This window comes from Sparus aurata, chromosome 12 (genome assembly GCF_900880675.1).
Source record: "Sparus aurata chromosome 12, fSpaAur1.1, whole genome shotgun sequence".
Taxonomy (NCBI): Eukaryota; Metazoa; Chordata; class Actinopteri; order Spariformes; family Sparidae; genus Sparus; species Sparus aurata.
The window spans coordinates 11,701,942-11,719,919 of NC_044198.1; the positions used below are offsets into that span (position 1 = coordinate 11,701,942).

The window sequence follows — 17,978 nt, forward strand, 5'->3', positions numbered from 1 at the left end:
AGTAATTTAAGAATAGGGCTTATCGTTACATCACCACCAACGCATATTGTTAAAGTGCGTCAGTGCAACTTCTTCAGTGTCTTCAACTGTACAGTACTGTACTGTTCAGTACAAACTTGCTTGTGGTGCACTCAAATGTATTAGAATATAATTTTTCTTTATAAAATTGTCCGTCAATATGATAATACTGCTTCATTTGATGCTTTCATCGTTGTGGTTTGATGTAATAATTCCTTTTATGTATTAAGGTTTCAATCACCCAACATGTGCAGCAAATCAAAGTTCAGAACCAAAGCTGGTTTGATGTTGTGACAATAAAGAACTTTCAAAGAACGGACTCATTTAATACAAAGAGCGCTTTTCTTTATTCCTTGCACACATCGTGTTCATCAGACGGAATCAAAGCTTTGTAGTCGGCCATCACCTCTTTCTTCTCTCCTTTGAGGTCAAGTGTGCAATTTGACTTATGAATAGGCGACGCAACAAGCGTTAACGTCACTAATGTCCCCTTAATGCTGCTGTCAATTAGCACGTCAGATGGTGCTGCATGAAGTCTTCTCACTGAAGCTGTCCACAGTGGAAATCGATCTTACAACTTACAAATTTCTATTAATTGTGCAGCCCTGTACAAATGTATATCCACTAAATAGAATAAAAAAATACAATTGTTACCATTGCCTCCAAAAGAACATTACTAAGTTTTCTTTTTCAAAAGTGTATCAACAGAAATGTAAGTTAAAATAAAAGTTTAGCTCTTGAAGAAATGCGTAAGAAATGTACCATTTTGATTATAATTTATGTGTCATAATATGTAATTGTTGACATTTATTACCCTACTTGAAAAACTTTTCCTGTTCAGTCCATTATTAGTGTTGTTATAGGCTTATATTATGGGGTTCATCCTTCTACAAACCCACTATATCAATTTAATTGTTTTTTATTTATAGTTTATGACAAATAAATTGTCCCAACACAATCGTTGTTGAATATTTATGATTATCAATTAATTCATATCACAATAGACCCTAGCAGGATGAGGCTATTTAAGCTTACATAGGCAATGTACATGAACCAATAATTAAAATCCTTTCTTTATGGTCAGTGTCAGTGTGTCACATTGACCTGAACTTGCCCTCAGCAGGCTCCTAACAGCTCAGCTGCAGAGAGTCATTTTCCTGATTAACTCCTGTATTACTTTCCCATTAATCACAGCGCAGTGCTGCAGCTCGTAATCTCCTTAACTAATATTATTGTCACGGCTTCTTATCAAAGGGATCTGTAATATACACAAGAACAACACTCAGAGCGCTGGGCTTTTACACTTTTCACACCTCGGACACTACAAAGGCCAATTGGTTTCGATACACAACAAGCTTGTCACATTAAGTGTCCCGTGGATCACACACACCCTTCATCCATCCAGCCTGACACATCCCTTCAGAGGACGTCCGGATGAGAGAGGGCGGGATTATATAAACCGAGGGCCGGCCTCTCACCTGGACCATTTGTGGATCTACCTTTGGACAAGCAACAACACAGCCTGGGAATTATGAAGGGACTAGCAGTGGATTTCTCTTTTGCGCTTCTCCTTTTGGTGGATTTGGTTCTGGGTCAGCCCTTTCCCGGGATGCACCCTGACGGTCTGCACCGTGGGATGAGCGGCGGCTCCAGACGCTCCGTGCAGCGGCATCAGGGCGGCAGGCTGCCCCTCTACATGATGCAGCTGTACCGGACCATGCTGACCGAGGACCGGGCTGGGTCTCCTCCTGCCAGCGTAAGCGCTCAAACAAGGACGGAGGACAACCCGGCTCTGCACGACTCCGACTCTGTCATCAGCCTTGTCGCTAAAAGTGAGTATTCAACATTAAAATTGCATTTTATTTGACTGGAGTTTGGTGGGACGTTGCTGTGCACAGTTTACCATGCAGTGCAGTTGGACTGGGTCACTAACTGGGGATTAGTTTTCCTTTGTGCATGTGTTAATTTATTTCACTCACCTTAATTTAATCATCTGGCTCATCACATGTATGCAACTCACTATTGAGAATAAAAGCTGTGAGATTTCTAAGAACTGCAATATTACAGCCGTCACATGTTTAAAGATGACAAGTCATAATTAATGCTGATCGATTTTTCTTCATCCTTTCAGGCTGCCATCAGATTGGCAAGAGGTGGTCCGTCACCTTTGACATGTCCTCCATGTCTGCAAGCGACAACGTCCAACTGGCTGAGCTTCGCATCCGCCTGCCTGCTTTCACCGAGTCCTCCCGAGCCTCAGTGGACATCTACCACTCCCACAGGGACCACTGCTCCGACATGCACTGCCCAGAGAACAGGCTGTTCCTGGGCCGCCTGAGAGCTCATCCCAGTGCGATGGTCTCCCCGTCCTCCTGGAGGGTGTTCAACATGACAGAGGTGCTCCGGCGCTGGCTGCAGCGGGAGCACCCCACTCTGAGGACGGAGGAGCCTGAGGTGGAGGAGGAGGAGGAAGAGCAGGAGCGGGATGGAGTCCAGCACCACACAGCTGACCGGGTCATGATGGTGGTCTTCTCGAGGCAGAACCCAAGCGGCCAGCGAATGCCAACACTCATCCGCACAGCTGAGCACTCCAAGTACGTCAGTCTGGACAGGGACAGCTCGAGGGCCAGCAGGGCCAAGAGGCACCACAAGACCCAGCAGAAGAGACGGAGAGAGGTCAGAGCTGCTCCTGCAAGCAGTCCCACAGAGGAGAAGAAGGGTCCTCTCTGCAGGAAGGTGGACATGTGGGTCGACTTTGACAAGATCGGCTGGAGTGAGTGGATTGTCTATCCCAAACGGTACAACGCCTACCGCTGTGAGGGGAACTGTCCCACACCAGTGGATGAGACCTTCACTCCATCTAACCATGCATTCATGCAGGTAAGGAGACAACCTTTTACTGTACTGTATTTTCCTGAACAGGATGCACCTTCAACACATCTTAAAGACGCGCTCTAATCAAAAATGTCTTCTCTTTCTTTCTCCAGAGCCTGCTGAAGCTTCACCATCCGGACAAGGTGCCGTGTCTCTCCTGTGTGCCAACCCGCCTGGCACCGCTCTCCATGTTGTACTACGAGAACGGAAGGATGATCATGAGGCATCATGAGAACATGGTGGTGGAGGAGTGCGGCTGTCACTGATCCAAGGACCTGAAAACCTTTCGGTTAAAGGTCAGACGGACTGAAGCCGCTGAGCCGTAGGCCCAGAGGAACCCACTGACACGGACCTGAGCTGCTCAGAGGCACAGAGTGGATGGAGGTCCACATGCACTTTAAAGACAGAGGCTGCTGCTGCATTGCACAATTTGAGAGAAGGGAATTGCTGTTTATCCTGGACACAGCTCTATAAAGTATGGATTTAAGGAATGAAATGTAATGTAAAATTGTTGGTACTTTTTGTAGAAAATTAGGTGACCGAGACAAAACAAGACAGAAGCAGGGTGTGGTTTCCTGACTGAAGCACTATTGAAGAAACAGTTGTACAAACTGTTTTCTATGCTTGTAAGCTGAATTTCTAAAAATTCTATTGAAATGACAAATGTCTGAAAGGTGTAAGCGCTTTGACTTTATTGAAATGTTTGGGTCACATTGACCCATTTGTATATTTACCATGTACAGTAATACAATAAATTATTTCTTATCTTGAACACAGTGATTGATAGTTTTTATTTCTGTGTTGATGCAAGAGTTTCATTGAATTTGCTCATTACAAAGAAAAGATTTGTGATCATAAACTTTTCTACAGTAGACATTTTGACTTGTGAAACTGACAACATGTAACTTAACAAAAGCCAATCATGGAAGACTTGAAAATACCCTATTATTCATATGAAGGTGTGAGAAATGGCAGCGTTGACTTACAGTAGAGATGCAATGGTGAAATAAAACCAAAATATAAAAATGACAAAAAAGTAATTTAACTTAAATCCATATGCAAATATTAATGTAGTTGAACTACCAGCAAGCTGCAATAAAATGTAACTAAACTACTAGTTTAAAGACATGTAGTTCTACAGAAGCCATGAGAGGCAGGAGAGAGTCCAGTTCCACTGATTATTTTCTGAGTCTGATCTCAACTGTTTTTCTGCCACGTTCATGACCATAAAACAGGTGAAATGTTTCTTTTTTCATCTGTGGAAATTTTGGCAGGTGCACTATCCTTTGGTTGTACTAATTTCAGCCACAAGGGGCTGAAGTGCACCAATACATAATGATCTCAATAAGACTCAAAGCATTCATCAAGTCTTCTTCAAGGTGAGATTTAATTTCGCCAGGTGATCTAAACACAAGGTACATCTTCTGTGTGTTACGTAACACGACTTTCACGCCTGTCTTTTGGCTAGGAGTGTATTATAATCTACTGTCAGTGTGACGGATGGAATAATGTCTATATCAGCAAGTCACATCGAGCAGTACAGTAACGTTTAACGGCTTCTTACGCAGCATTTGTAACCTACTGATATATGACTTTTTCGTGCTCTAATGGATACTGTTAGGTGCAGCAGTTAGAGTTTGTGTTTCCTAATGTTTTTACGTTCAAACTGTCGTTTGACCGCACGGCTCCTGCAGGGCGGGTGTAGTGATGTTGAGCTACATTGCAGGACACTTCTAGAAGTCCCCCATAATAAGGGTGACCGGTAACCTTTTATAAATTACATACAATTGGATGCTGTTCAATGAATATTGCAATTATACAGCAAACCTTTTTTTTCAACAAGCGAAACGATTTCACAGACGAAAAAACGTGTTAAAAGTCATCAAATAAGTCATGTCCCATAAAATATTAAAGGTTTAATCATCACAAGACTTTGATTTACATGTCAAATATTTCACACATCATACAAAGTCATAGTAAAGACACTGTTTTATGCATCACTTAGTGTTTGTTTTAAAATCTTTTTTACACATATTAAGCATTATAAAAAAAAATGCCATCTTGTTTTCAGAACAAATCTGAAAGTGGATTACATCTTAGTAAGACCAGGCTTCTCATTTTAGCCGACAATCTTTCAACCCAGTAAACAAAGAAGCAACGCTGTAAATCCCTTTTGTCCTCTTCCTCCTCTCTTCAGATGTCCATTTCAAACTGGGCATCTTCTAGAAAAAGAGAAGACAGTGAGGTTGAGCAGAGGGGAAACAGACAAAAAAGGTTGAACGACACATTTACCTGCGTTCTCCTCTGGATGGAGGTGGTCGTTGTTATTGTTGGCTGTCCGTTCAGGCTGGTTTGTGTTGTCAGAGGACTCAGGCTTGAGCGGCCTGGTGACTCCTGGGATGTCGGGCAGTTTAGGAGGCGTACGTGTCAGAGGAGACGTCCGGCACTGCAGGAGGAACTTCCTGTCGTAGATGATTCTGGTACCTGGGGGCGACAGCAGCAGAGGAATCCAAAGTTACCGGTTGTCAATGGCAAAATTTCACATCATCAATATTTGGAGCAACTGTGTTCATATTGTACATTTTGTGGAGATACAAAATGTTTTGATTTCACAAGTCTACCACAGCAGGTCACTCTGATGAAAGCCTTTAATTTAAATAATGAAATAAAACTAAGTAAATTAAATGACAATAAATGGAATCTGCCAACCTTGAAATGTAGCCTTTGTAAGTTAAAACAGAAAACAAAAAACAGCAGCTAAAAATGAGATTAAAGACTTTTGCCAAGTTAAAAACAAAAACATCACACACTTTTAAAAAGTTGAAAAAGGATTAAAATTTTTTTTGAAATAAAATAAAATTCGACAGCTAACATCAACATTAAAGACCTGTATTAAGTTTATAGTAGAAACAAGCTACATTAAATAAACGTCGACTACTGATCTAAACATTGGACACTTTTAAATAGTTGTTAAAATTAAATACGTTTACAACAGCTTACATGCACATGAAAGACTCGTTGTAAATGTATTTAATTTTAACAACTATTTAAAAGTGTCCAATGTTTAGATCAGTAGTCGACGTTTATTTAATGTAGCTTGTTTCTACTATAAACTTACTTACTATAAACTTAACAAAACACTGTAACATTAATACCAAACACTTCCAACTACTGAAAAGCATTAGCATAAAACGATTAAATTAAAATGGACTTTAATAAAAAAACAACAACAAAAAAACACATTTATATATTTGTATACATGTCTGTACATGCCTACGATGGGCAATGACCTCATTTCTGTCATCCATATCAGGGACACTGACTCCTTCACCTTCACTGACCCAATTCTGTTTTATCTGTGTAAATCTGTCGTGCCTGCTGACGTGGGAACAGAACACAGTATCAGCTGGCAACATGTGGACTCTACGTCACCTTTCTCACCAACACACGCGAGCAGAGAACATGTTCTGCTTAATTCTGCCACCATACTGGAGATTTCCCAGGATCTCAAGCTTATAGCTGTTTGAGTAAACACTGAAGAAATGGGCCACACAAGTCACTCAAGTGACTCTGAGTCATCATAGTTGGTTGTTCTGGGTCCTAGCCCTTGATTGATATCATCTGTCCTGATCCCACGTTGACTGATCCACACTTGTTTTTAAATGATTTTGAGGTCCCATTTATTAATTTGTACCAAAAATGAGACCAATTCATGCTTTGTGCATTTTTTCCCTCCAAAATAGTGGTTGTAATTTCTAATGACACAGTTTGTTGTATTCATAATCTATACAGTAATCAGTAGCTCTATTGTGCCTCTTTACTATAACCTGTTTGACTTAGCGGAGACCACAGCTAGTAAACATGTTGCTGCAGCTCAACAACAGCCTGCTGTGATAACCAGACTATTAATAGGACATGACTGAGTGCAGGCTGACCATTGAGTCCTTTGATTGTGTAAGTAAACCTCTGCTACAGGCGACTGACACTAAATACTGATACTCTGATTCTGAAATCCACAGATCATCTTGATGAGCCTTCGATGAAGGAAAGTGACCATCAGACACACGAGACTACTGACAGGAAACATACGAATCATGTCTGTGCACTGACCGACTCCAATGGCATAAATGAGCTAATAAATCTACATGAAACCATGCATTAAGCAGAATGCAGGGTTTGGTCTTTAGCCTCCAGGAAGCCCTGACACTGTAAAACATTAACAGGGAAACATGACCCACTGTGGACAGGGCTGAGGTCTGTAGCCTGGCTGTCACATGTGTCTCCTCCAGCATGAACTGTATTTTTTTTTTTTTTCACAATTAATAAATGATGAAGGCAAATAAAATAAAAATGTGTTTTGAATGAGAGTAACTTCTCCCTACATCACTGCAGTGTTCTACAATTTAAAAACAAATCTACATGTCAAACTCAGCCACTTTCAATGTGATGTACCAAAGCAATGTAATGCACCAAATAATTCTGTAGAATAGCGGTGAAATGTTAAAACCTCCTGGATTTTAAAAACGTAACTGTATTGCACTGCCTGTCTCCAGCTCAGCATGCAGGTCTTTAGACATTTACTAGCCCATTAAATGTCCCTTAAATCTGTTTACCCACACTTTACAGCCCTAAAAGTAAATCTTTACATCTTACATGTTGCTTTCTCCCTGGTGAAATGTAACTAATGTGTTATTGATTCCCCCCCAGTGTGTTACCTCCTGGTGTAGTGCTGAACATAGTCCCTCCAGGAGTCGTGGAGTAATCCTGGGGCATGTGAGCAGAGTCGTGGATAGCGACCCGCCTCACGGCCGGGATGGCCTGGCTGCTGGTGGTGTGACCTCCCGCAGACATCTCTCTCAGGACCGGGTCTGCTGTTTCTGCGCTGCTGGGACGAACCACAGGTGAGGACAGCGGCTGTGAGTGGTGGACAGTGTGTAGGAGGATATAAAGCTGCTAACCTGCAGTCGGTCCGCAGAGAAGTTACCTCTCCTGCTACACGTGGTCACCACACGTCCAAAACAACCCTGGGACTTCCTTCAAAACAACACGTACAGCGTAGCGCTGTGATTGGCTGAGAGCAGGGGCGTCACAACATGTGGGAGTTGTAGTTTTTCGTGATCCAGCTGCTGCGCTCTTCTTCTTCTTTCAGGTTTTACTGGCAGTTGGCCAGGCTTTACTGCCTCCCTCTGGCTTCAATCGTCCACTGTCCACAGATTCGATAGGATTTGGCTGTGTGACACATGAAGAGGTAAAGACAGGACATCTGGTGGTTTCCTTTGGTGTCTGCCACTCTGGCGTTTGTGGCTGATCCTTTGAGTTCTGTGGCCCCCTTGGATGGTTACTTGATCAGTTTGGGATCTGGTGAATTTGGAAGGTCTATGCTTTGAGATCTTTGTCATGCTCCTCAAGCAGATTTGGAACTGTGCCCACTGCCATCAGGAGGAGGTGGCATTTGGTGGGGTGGTGCGTGTCAAGTTGATGCCAGGACCCAAAGTTTTTTCAACAGAACATTACATTGTCACATGATGATAAATGTTATTCACTTAACCTAATAAAGTTAATGTTGTGTCTGATCAGTGTATACCACTTACACTGGATGCACATGTAGGACGATTAAACAATAATTATACTGTTTACAAAGACAACACACACCATTTATGTCACATCTTTGTTTATTAACTCTTGTAAATGGTTTGAGCTGGTGTACAGGGTAAGATGATCTATACATATCTTCATGTCAGAATGGTTCTGATTGAAAGGCTTGTATACATATTCACGTTTGTTTATCCTCTCTTCAGGACAATACAAAAGAAAAGAAAACAAGTGGTCATAGCTACAAAGCCTCTACATTCCACATGATGTGGGCGTTGGCCTAGTCTAGATAATGCTTAAAGAACATCCATAACAACTCTATGAGGGTGCATAGCATTCTAATTAAATATATTTTGTCATATATTTATACATATATTTTCATAAAAACATCTTTTTTTTTGTGCATGTGCGCAGTTGCATTCCTTAGGATAGAGTAATATGATATTGCGTTTACATTGTCATGTATCCATTCTAAAGGAGTATAGGTGATCTCTATTCTTTGCAACAGTTAAAATTTTACAATACTCTTTTTTTTTTTTTAAATACATCGTCGTAGGTTTACACGTCCTCTCAAGTCACAAGCCTGGAAAAAAACTTTCTCTCTTCTTCCCCCACTTTCAACATCACTCACTCACACGCACACACACACTTTAAGCACAACACAAACACGGTGGAGTTTAGTTCATCATAGTGCAGAGGGTCACTGACTAGTTTAATTCTGACAGTAAATTTAAATCATGTTTGTAATAAACACCTCAGAGTGGAAACAGAATATTTCCATAAAGTTAAACTACTGAATACGTTACATTGCTCAGTGGTTTACGTGAACATCTGATCTGGATTTAAAACTGACTGATATTTTTAACTATAAGTTAAATAAGGGGATAATGACTCAAAGTTAAGGTTATAATCCTTAAGATTTCAGTCTCGGTTGATTTAGTGACCCATGTGGTTTGTGGTGGCAAATATGAAGTGTAAGAGGAAGTGAGGAGGAGTATAAAGAGTGAACATGTCCACATAGGAGGGAGGAAGATGGGATGGATGGTAAAACTAACACAGGATGCTGTTCCTGTCCTGTGTTCAACCCGAAGTCAACAGTGAGCTATTTTAACTTGCAAACATAGCTGTTGTTTTGGGAGTTGATGGCATTCAACCTATTCATTTAGGTATGAGGGTGGCTTTACATTTTGGATTATCAACACAGAAAAGTTTTGTCTTTTCTTTTTTCTGCACATTGTACCTCCTATCTCCTGTCCTTAGTGGCTACTTTGTCAATACGACAGAGGAGAGAAACTTGTGGATCTATTTAAAGCACAACCAGCAGTATATGCTGATAAGAGTCATCGTGAACACTAAAGTGTCAGTACTCACAAATACTGATCCAATTTTGTCTTGCACATTAGTTGAGACATGTCAATTAACTGTTCTTTGTCTTGTGCATCATGTCCGCCCCAAGCAATGAAATCTACTACCGTATTTGGCAGAGATGCAATTCCTCATGCAAAGATATTCTAAGGATGTTAAGAAAATGCCATAACGAGTGTCAAAAATGGGGTTTGACGTGATTAAAATATTAAGGATTATCACTTTAGTTGTCAGTTCTCCTTAAAATGCATAAATCCAATCTGTTTCTTGTACTGATACAGTACAAGATGTCAAATAGAGACTAATTAATGAAATATAAAGAGATTTAAGAGATTAAGCTAGTTTCTGGCTTCCATCATTAAAAGCTGTCACCTACTTCTATCATGCAATGTTAAAATTTAGACAGCATTTTTCTAAAGAGACAGTGTATTTGTAGTCCTCTGGTAGGTCGATTAAAAGCTCAGAATTAAATCCTGGACTTCATGAGAAAAGTTGCTTTGGTAAGACTACAGATCAGGTCAAAAACCTTAAATGAAACACTGTGGTTTGTCTTGCAGCCCACATGTTAGTTGCACATTAATCAAATGAAACGCTCGTGCTTAATTTGGTGGATTCAAAACTTGGCTGCTTCATTGAAGTTCACCACTCCCAGGAATAAATTTGGTAAAATAGAACCAACAGAGGCAACCATTGTCATGTCTCCTCCCCAGGAGCTGAGTGGTTAATTACCACAATACTCTGTGTCCTTTTTGGTCTTATTTAATCTCTCCACCACACACACACACACACACACACACACACACACACACACACACACACACACACACACTTACCATCCTGCTTCATAACGCCCTACCAACTACTCCCTCGTCCTGTGAATCCCCACCCTGCCCTAAACGTCCCCAAACACCCAAGTCTTACTCAGAAGCAGTCACTTTGTGTCCTGCGCTCGTCTTCTGAGAGGAGGACTCAGAACTTAAAAAACAAACCAGAAAATCAAAAAGAAACATTTTTGATTCTGACTGAGCAGAACTGAAAACCTGAGTGGAGTAACAGTGGAAAACATGTGATATGTAATTAAAAACATGTGCTATATCGGATGAGGCATTCATGGGCATGGAAAATATGTGCATATGTGTGATGTGTAACTAATGTGTTCAGTCATTCACCCAGTGTCTCAGTCATTCAGGCTACAGTAGCATTTACAGTACTTAAATATTGTTTAGATTTCCAGGAAATGTGTGCTACTATGACATGACCCCCTTTATAGTGCTGCCGTCAGGTTTCTGCATAAGGTAAGTGTTTCAGAGATGAAAGGAACACGAGATGGGTGGTTTACAGTGATGCCAGTGTATGTTTGAAAATGGTGAAACACTTACAACTACAACTTAAATTACTCTGAAAAAACAACACGGAGATCAGTGGTTCCCACCGTACGGCAGCGGCAGACTCCTTAATAGGTATCAGTGTATTAAGTTAACATATCCTGGTTTATATTTTGCTACGTTAAGTGCTGTAAAACAAATAATCCCTCTCAGGCCTCTGCAGTCCAACACTGCCACAGCTGAGTCATCCGCCCTCACATCAGCGCGTCCTCTCTGACTCCGGTCAGATACAGCACGCTTGCCCAATGTCAAACTCAGCTGCTGTTCGTCCAGACGGAGTATCTGTCTTCACTGAGGAGTTCAGTCAGCTACACCTTTCACTTTCAGCTCCTTCATTCACATATACAGAACCACGGCGTCCATTGTCTGTGCTCTTGTTAAGTATTATTGCTGCAGCATACTCCAAAAAATCCAACACTCTGACCAGGCTATAATTATTTAATGATGACATGTATTTTTTTTTCTCTGATAATGTGTGTGTGTGTAAGCATGTGTGTTTGTGGATGTGCTTTTGTCTGTGTGTTTAAATGTTTGTGTGTCTTCACAGTTCACGAGTCTGGGGTCAGTGTTTAATAAGACAATCACAGTGCTACCTGTTGTCCTCACTGCACAGCTCCTATCACGATCGCATGTTGTAGTAGCATCGTGCTACTTTCACACTTGAATTCCTCCAAACCACTAGATCCTCACATGAAACAGCTCCTACATGATTTCACCATTTCAAATGAATCGACCAAAATCCAACTGTGAGGCCCTACAGCCGTTGCAAACAGATCAAGAGGAAACACACACAACGTTTTTTCTCGAAGTTTTTAACATTAGATGGAGGAGCTATAGATGCTGATGGAGAGGCATGTGATTTTTACTGCATATCGACTGAGGCTACTGATAAAAGGTGAGTCGAGGGGATGTGCGCTACTGGGAGAAATGACGGAAGAAGGTAGAAAAGGTCACAAGGGAGGAAAACGTCGATCTTTGTGTTGCAGAGCTGCTGCACAATGCAATCAAGCCATCAAACCCCTTTTCCAAAGAAAACATTCCCCGTCGTTTTTCCCTGAAAACACGAGGGGTGAAAGAGCTTCAGCTCTCTACCGAGGTTAGACAATGCTTAAAACCATGGTGGACAGGTTTCAAAGGAACGGATAACAAGAAAACGAGCTTCACCCACAAAGGAAAAGACGCCAGCGCACGCAGACAGGAACAGTCACAAGCAGGGAAGCACAGCGGCTTTCTCATTCCAGCACTGAGCGCACCATGACATCACAGGGGGCAGCGAGCCAATCATGAGGCGGGGGCTCAGCGCCAAGCCAGAAGCAAGAAACACATGCGGTAGAGAAAAATACACGCACACATACGCACACATACACGCACTGACACATGTCCACGTAGCATAGAGTGCATATATCACATTGAGAATAATAGGGAAAAGGTCCAGTGAAAGAAGCATTGGTAGGCTCAGCAGAGGCTTAGCTGTTTACAGAACCATCCGTTGAGGGACTTTTTTTTTTGGCTGTAGTGTTATTGGACTCAACTTGCCTGCCGCTCCAGTTGCAGGGGGGGATGAGGTCCTTAAAATGGCCTGAGGCCCATGTGTGGGTCTGCCCCGCACCTTGTACCCCTTCAGTTTGTAGATAATGACAGTTCAAAAGGTCAAAGGGCATGCACCAGCAGTCATCATGCGATTACAGTTCACAGGAAGCACTTTTTGTTGCTTTTTTTTTTTTCTTGGTTGTTTTACTGACATTTATGGTTTTTTTTTTTGTAAAAAAACAAAAACAAAAGAGATCTTCATGCCTTAGTCTAGTTAATATCTTCTTTACAAATGTTATAAAACTACAAGTTGAACTCCTCTTTTTTTCTTTCTCCGTCTCTTCTTTTGTGGTACTCCATGGTCACATGTTGAGGATGATTCTGTGTTTGTCATTTTGTAGTTTGCACTTGTTAGTCGCTGTCTTACTCCTCCTCCTCCCTTCCTCATTTCCATCTGCGTTCTGGTTGTGTTTTTGTGGAGGATGATTTGGCAGTGGCTTTCCGGTCCTAGAAAACAGAGATAGACACCATTAACACACAAAACACGGGCTAAATGAAACTGGTCTTCCCAAAATATTATCAAAGTAGAATGGATGCCAAATCTAATTTTGAACATAAATGGAACAGAACAGCATGTAGAAACTATTGAGCTCTATCAGAGTCCAAATATGTTGCCATACAGGCTTTAATCCAAGCACTGGGATTCACAAGTGCTTGTTGTGTGTCCCGTACCTGAAGGACTGGGTAGTATGTGTATTTCAGTGTTTAACTCTCCGCAGACTGGTGCGCTGCACTGACTGAGCGCCCTTTCTCACATCCACCCCCACCTGGAGCAAGGAGGGAGGGAGGAGGGAAGGAAACAACACTTGGACCAGTTAACTTCTGAAGCCTCTACATGTAGCAGAGCAGGAAACTAACTCATCTGTTCACTGGCCGACCACTGCGGCTCGCTGCAGTCCCCAAAATTTCACAGGCTGTCATTGCTTTACATTTAGAAATTCATCAGAATTTCAGAGAAACATCACTGTCTGAAACACTTTGTTCAACATATCAAATCAGTTTACAAATTTGCCAGCATTGTGACAGTGAGGACAATAGTGATGAAAGGTGGTAAAGTCTCTCTTTTCTACTAACGCTAATTACTTGCTGTCTTTAAAGGTCCCATATTATGCTCATTTTCAGGTTCATATTATATTGGATGTCTACATCGCTAGTTGAACATTTTTACATGCTTTAATGTTCAAAAAGCACATTATTTTACTCATACCATTAGAGTTTTCAACGGGTCGGCCTGACAAACCCAACCGGACCCGCAGGTTCGGCAGTCGGTTCGGGCCGAAAAAATACGCAAATAAGCCGGGTCGGGTCGGGCCTCCGGCTTCCTTTTTTATAAAACACATTTCATAAAACACATTTCTTGCAGGTTCATGTGTGGTGAAGAGTGAGTCTGGCTGCCTGCTTCATGGGGAGGGGCAGACGCAGACCTGACGCCGCTGCGTAAAGTTACGATAACAAGTGTATGAGGAAAACAATGCAGGCGTGCGGGGGGTTGGGTTCGGGCCCGGTTCGGGCAGACTTAAAAACCCGCGGGCTGGGTCAGGTCGGGTCGGGTCGTAATTTTCGGGCCCATTGAGAACTCTACATACCGTCCATTGCTGCAGCACCTGTGTTCACCCTCTCTGAATGCTCCATTTTAGTGCCTGTTTTTTAAAGCCCCGTCCACAGAAGCCGAGTCTGCTCCGATTTGTCAGCTCTCACAAGCCTGAGCGGGTACTGCTGCCCATCCTGTTTACATCTACCAATGTTTTTGCAACCACAGTGATGCTGGGTGTGTGGTTGAGGGGGCTGACTGTAGAGTTGTGTCAGGAAGTCTCACCTTCTACGATATGGGACCTTTAATATATGGATGTCCAATTTCTTCATTTATAGACTCCAAATTACCATAAACAGAGGTTGGTTTGTTGTCAAATCTGCTAACGGGGACAAAATATTTCTAACTATCATTTGGCTGGTGGCTCCTGTTAATTTCCCACCCTTTGTGCCAGGTTGTGTGACTGATCTAAAGTAAAATGCTGTCTGCTCGGGTTTACAGTGCTAGTGAGTGAATATGATTCAGTGTTAAAGATGAAAACATGACTGACTCACTTTTCGAGCAAGCATATGTCCATGTTCAGAAACAAACTGCACCTCAGCAGTGTAGTCCTCTTTCTCCTCTCTCTGTAAAAGACAATTTACATATAAACGGCAGCTCATAGTACTCACATTTGTTCAGTAACAAACTTGTTTGTAATCAGAAATGTAAAAGGAAATGAAAAGGTATTAGACATGGTAGATATTCCCCATGTGTTGCACCACACAACACATCCATCTGGTCAGATTCATCAAAATATTACATTTTGATGATTCCTCAGTTGTTAAGTGAATACTGATGGTCGTGTGCAAATAAATCAAACGAAATGACTGTCTTCCATCTGATAATTCAAAAAAGTGATGGATAGAGATGTTTCCCATCCAGGCGCAGGAAGCGGCGGGTGGTCGGCGTGGAAACCTGACCTGGCCCCGCCTTGGCTCCTGTTCCCAAGAATGTTGGCCGGCCTCCTGGTGAGAGAAGCCCAGCCCCCTGTCAAAGGGCTGTGTGCCCTGCAGGAAACGCCCACGCAGCACATGAGAGTAACCCGTGTCACACACCGGAGTCAGCAGAGCCTCCTGGGCCACACGCAAGCCTGGCACATCACGTCCCGATGACACCGAGCCCACCCAGCCCTGCAGGGAGTCCTTGTCTGGTAAGTAGGGTTGAAATGCTCCACCTCCTACCATTCTGGATCGCAAAATGCAAATAAGGCAAAGGGAAAGAGAAATCAATAAAAGAAAACCAGAGTCATATCGGAGATATGTTACCATTTTGAGTACAGACAGTAAAACATGACACACATTGTCAGCCAACGTACCTGTTATCTCCGTTATGCTCTGAAGACCGACTCAGTCCCGACATCTCACACCGCTGGGCATACATCTGCTGGCCTGCAACAACAGAAATCCCTTCCACTGAACCCAGCCCTATACCGCCACCTCCCCCTTTTGCTCCTCCTCCTGCTGCGAGGGCCTCCCCTCTCATTACGTCCGACCTCTGACCTCCCAGCTGCCCGTTTAGGTTGACCTTAGGGACAGCACCACTGGCCCTCACCCTGTCCCTTTCTGCCAGCAGAGATGCTGGCTCATGTGGCGCCTCCTCCTCCTCAACCTCCCCTTCCTCTTCCTCCTCTTCCTCCTCCTCTTCCAGCTCCATGATAGAGCCGCTGGCTCCACTGGCTCCACTGCTTGGGCGACCCAAGCTGCAGGGAAGGGAGAGCGTAGCGCCCTCTGAGTCATCAGCCCGGCTGCTACCCTCTAGTGACGAGTCCTCCACTGTAACCAGTGAGGGGCTAACCCCAGCTGGCCACACTTGAACGTCAGACATCTCCATTAATGTGTCTTCCTCGGTTGTGGCGATGGGGGCACATTCGAGGCTGGAGACTTCCTGCCAGTAGGGCTCCGCTCCCAGCGGAGAGGGCAAGCTGTACTGCATGGAGGCCGGGGACAGCAGCTCCTCCTGCACCAGCCCATAACCTGGAGGGAAGACAGGGCGAGACAAGAGAAAGACTAACACCACGCAGGCACAGCCAGAGGGAGGATGGGGAGGTGGTGAATCGACTGTTTCTCCAACTCACGAGGAAACAGTGGGGCTCTGCCCTGTCCCAATACAACAGGAAAGAGCCTAAACTGTCTTTATGAAGCCACAGATTAAGGACATCCTTAAATCCATTTCATTAACCATGAAAATGTCGATATATTGAATCAGAACTAGCAATCTGAGTCCAATAAATTCCATGTTTTATACTGCTTTCAGATTGAAAGGTAGAACACAAGAAAAATACCTGTCTTTCATTCTGAAATCAGCTTCTTTCATCTTTATTTTCTCAATTTGTCTGATTGATGTCTAAATATTTGGAACATTTCCTTCTGTTTCTGGGTTTGATCAAATGAACTTTAGGTAACTGTCATTGGGACATGGCAATAAGAGTGAGGTGGGGGTCATAGGTGTTTAGTGTATCATCCACTGTCTGTGAGGTGAATGGTGCAGGGCTCTAGTTTGTCAGACAGTGAATCTATCTATCACATATTCTGTGCTCCTTGACAAGCTAAAAAAAGATGAGTTCAGAGTTATACAATATAATGACTGTGGGGTTGGCACGATATAATAATATCATTAATTAATTTTCAGTTCCAGTTGGATTTTAGTATCCTGTTTGCACCTGTAGCCCATTAAAAGGCTGATCATTAAGCTGTTATTTACATACAGCCAACAGTGAAAACAAAATATTTAGAGGGAACACATTAAAAAAGCATTTTAGATCACTGTTGGTGTTGACCAATCACGGCAGCGGCTGGGTGCTGTACATTTCCAGAAATTAAAAACTATTTCAGACAGTTGATTAGACAATATTCTTTTTCTACAATCCTTCCCAGCTGCTGCACTACAAATGATAAAGCTGTAATGTTACGTCTCTATTATCGTTCCAACCCATATCACGTTCCTGAGTGGGAGTCAGCAGCAGCTTGCAGATTCTGCAGAGGAAAATGCAAGTTACTGCTGCTCTTGCATCCTCCTGTAGTTACACATCAGAGTCATGCATTTATATGTCTGCACCCCAGGCATCCAAATAAAGGTCACTGTACACACACACTCCCACACACACTCCCACACACACACACACATAAAGACACATTAACCTACGCACACGTTAGACAGAGGTATTAAGTTTAAGACTATTTAACAGTATTATATAAAGTGATCTACATTTTATTTGAAAGTGACACGGTAATGTTTTATGATAAATCACCTGTACTCATTAATTTTCTGGTTTCTGTCTTCAATGTGCTAGGGGGAGCTTGTTTAGCATGCTGAGAGGCAAGCCCCGGTATTAAAGTGGCTATTTTTGTACCATTAGCAAGCAGGTTGGGTTAGAGTAACTTGCTATTTTATGGCTAGCTTGAAAGTTGTTGATTCCAGTAAAGACGGAAAATGGCACACAGAAGGCAGAACGCCTACTGAAATAGTCGGCCAATGGCAGGTTCATACAAACAGTCTACATCCTGTGGGTCAGACTATAAATTAATTAATTACACTGTTGGATTATCAAACACTATTCAACACTTTTTATTATCATTAAATAC

The 17,978-nt window shown here is 42.6% G+C and overlaps 3 protein-coding genes across 14 annotated transcripts in view; 1 reads left to right on the forward strand and 2 right to left on the reverse strand.

Annotated features, from left to right (window-relative positions):
- Positions 1 to 1,627: 1,627 nt before the first annotated feature.
- On the forward strand, positions 1,628 to 3,621 carry ndr1 (nodal-related 1). The gene is made up of 3 exons (XM_030436244.1): positions 1,628 to 1,850; positions 2,150 to 2,898; positions 3,006 to 3,621. The coding sequence occupies exons 1-3, from the start codon at positions 1,628 to 1,630 to the stop codon at positions 3,156 to 3,158; spliced, it is 1,125 nt and encodes a 374-aa protein (XP_030292104.1). The 3' UTR covers positions 3,159 to 3,621.
- A 1,167-nt stretch (positions 3,622 to 4,788) lies between these two features.
- On the reverse strand, positions 4,789 to 7,983 carry LOC115592884 (eukaryotic translation initiation factor 4E-binding protein 1-like). Of its 5 annotated transcripts, none has more exons than XM_030436106.1 (4): positions 7,851 to 7,983; positions 7,608 to 7,774; positions 5,185 to 5,376; positions 4,789 to 5,111 (listed from the first exon to the last, which is right to left on the reverse strand). In XM_030436106.1, the coding sequence occupies exons 2-4, from the start codon at positions 7,741 to 7,743 to the stop codon at positions 5,086 to 5,088; spliced, it is 354 nt and encodes a 117-aa protein (XP_030291966.1). In that variant the 5' UTR covers positions 7,744 to 7,774; positions 7,851 to 7,983; the 3' UTR covers positions 4,789 to 5,085. The 5 variants fall into 5 exon arrangements, with proteins under 5 accessions (XP_030291966.1, XP_030291963.1, XP_030291964.1 ...); XM_030436103.1 differs by having other exon boundaries at positions 4,789 to 5,114; positions 7,851 to 7,981; XM_030436104.1 differs by having other exon boundaries at positions 4,789 to 5,114; positions 7,877 to 7,893.
- Positions 7,984 to 8,546: 563 nt separating this feature from the next.
- ank1b (ankyrin 1, erythrocytic b) overlaps positions 8,547 to 17,978 on the reverse strand; it is a 90,290-nt gene continuing 80,858 nt past the window's right edge. For 5 of the 8 annotated variants that reach the window (XM_030436099.1, XM_030436097.1, XM_030436098.1 and 2 more), the window contains 5 exons: positions 15,713 to 16,370; positions 15,453 to 15,582; positions 14,910 to 14,981; positions 13,497 to 13,591; positions 8,547 to 13,271 (listed from right to left, as the gene is read on the reverse strand). In XM_030436099.1, coding sequence (XP_030291959.1) covers positions 13,523 to 13,591; positions 14,910 to 14,981; positions 15,453 to 15,582; positions 15,713 to 16,370 — 929 coding nt within the window. In that variant the 3' untranslated portion in view covers positions 8,547 to 13,271; positions 13,497 to 13,522. Of the gene's footprint in view, positions 13,272 to 13,496; positions 13,592 to 14,909; positions 14,982 to 15,452; positions 15,583 to 15,712; positions 16,371 to 17,978 lie in introns of those variants that run through there. The other 3 variants (XM_030436100.1, XM_030436096.1, XM_030436101.1) reach the window with 3 other exon arrangements.

What these genes read in the sequence shown, in the direction of transcription:
- LOC115592884 (XM_030436103.1), bottom strand. Translation starts at nt 7,743, where the DNA reads ATGTCTGCGGGAGGTCACACCACCAGCAGCCAGGCCATCCCGGCCGTG. An exon ending in GTTCAGCACTACACCAGGAG is followed by an intron (nt 5,377 to 7,607) that starts GTAACACACTGG and finishes TGTCGCCCCCAG; the next exon opens with GTACCAGAATCATCTACGAC. An exon ending in CCATCCAGAGGAGAACGCAG is followed by an intron (nt 5,115 to 5,184) that starts GTAAATGTGTCG and finishes CTCTTTTTCTAG; the next exon opens with AAGATGCCCAGTTTGAAATG.
- ndr1 (XM_030436244.1), top strand. Translation starts at nt 1,628, where the DNA reads ATGCACCCTGACGGTCTGCACCGTGGGATGAGCGGCGGCTCCAGACGC. An exon ending in CATCAGCCTTGTCGCTAAAA is followed by an intron (nt 1,851 to 2,149) that starts GTGAGTATTCAA and finishes TCATCCTTTCAG; the next exon opens with GCTGCCATCAGATTGGCAAG. An exon ending in CTAACCATGCATTCATGCAG is followed by an intron (nt 2,899 to 3,005) that starts GTAAGGAGACAA and finishes TTCTTTCTCCAG; the next exon opens with AGCCTGCTGAAGCTTCACCA.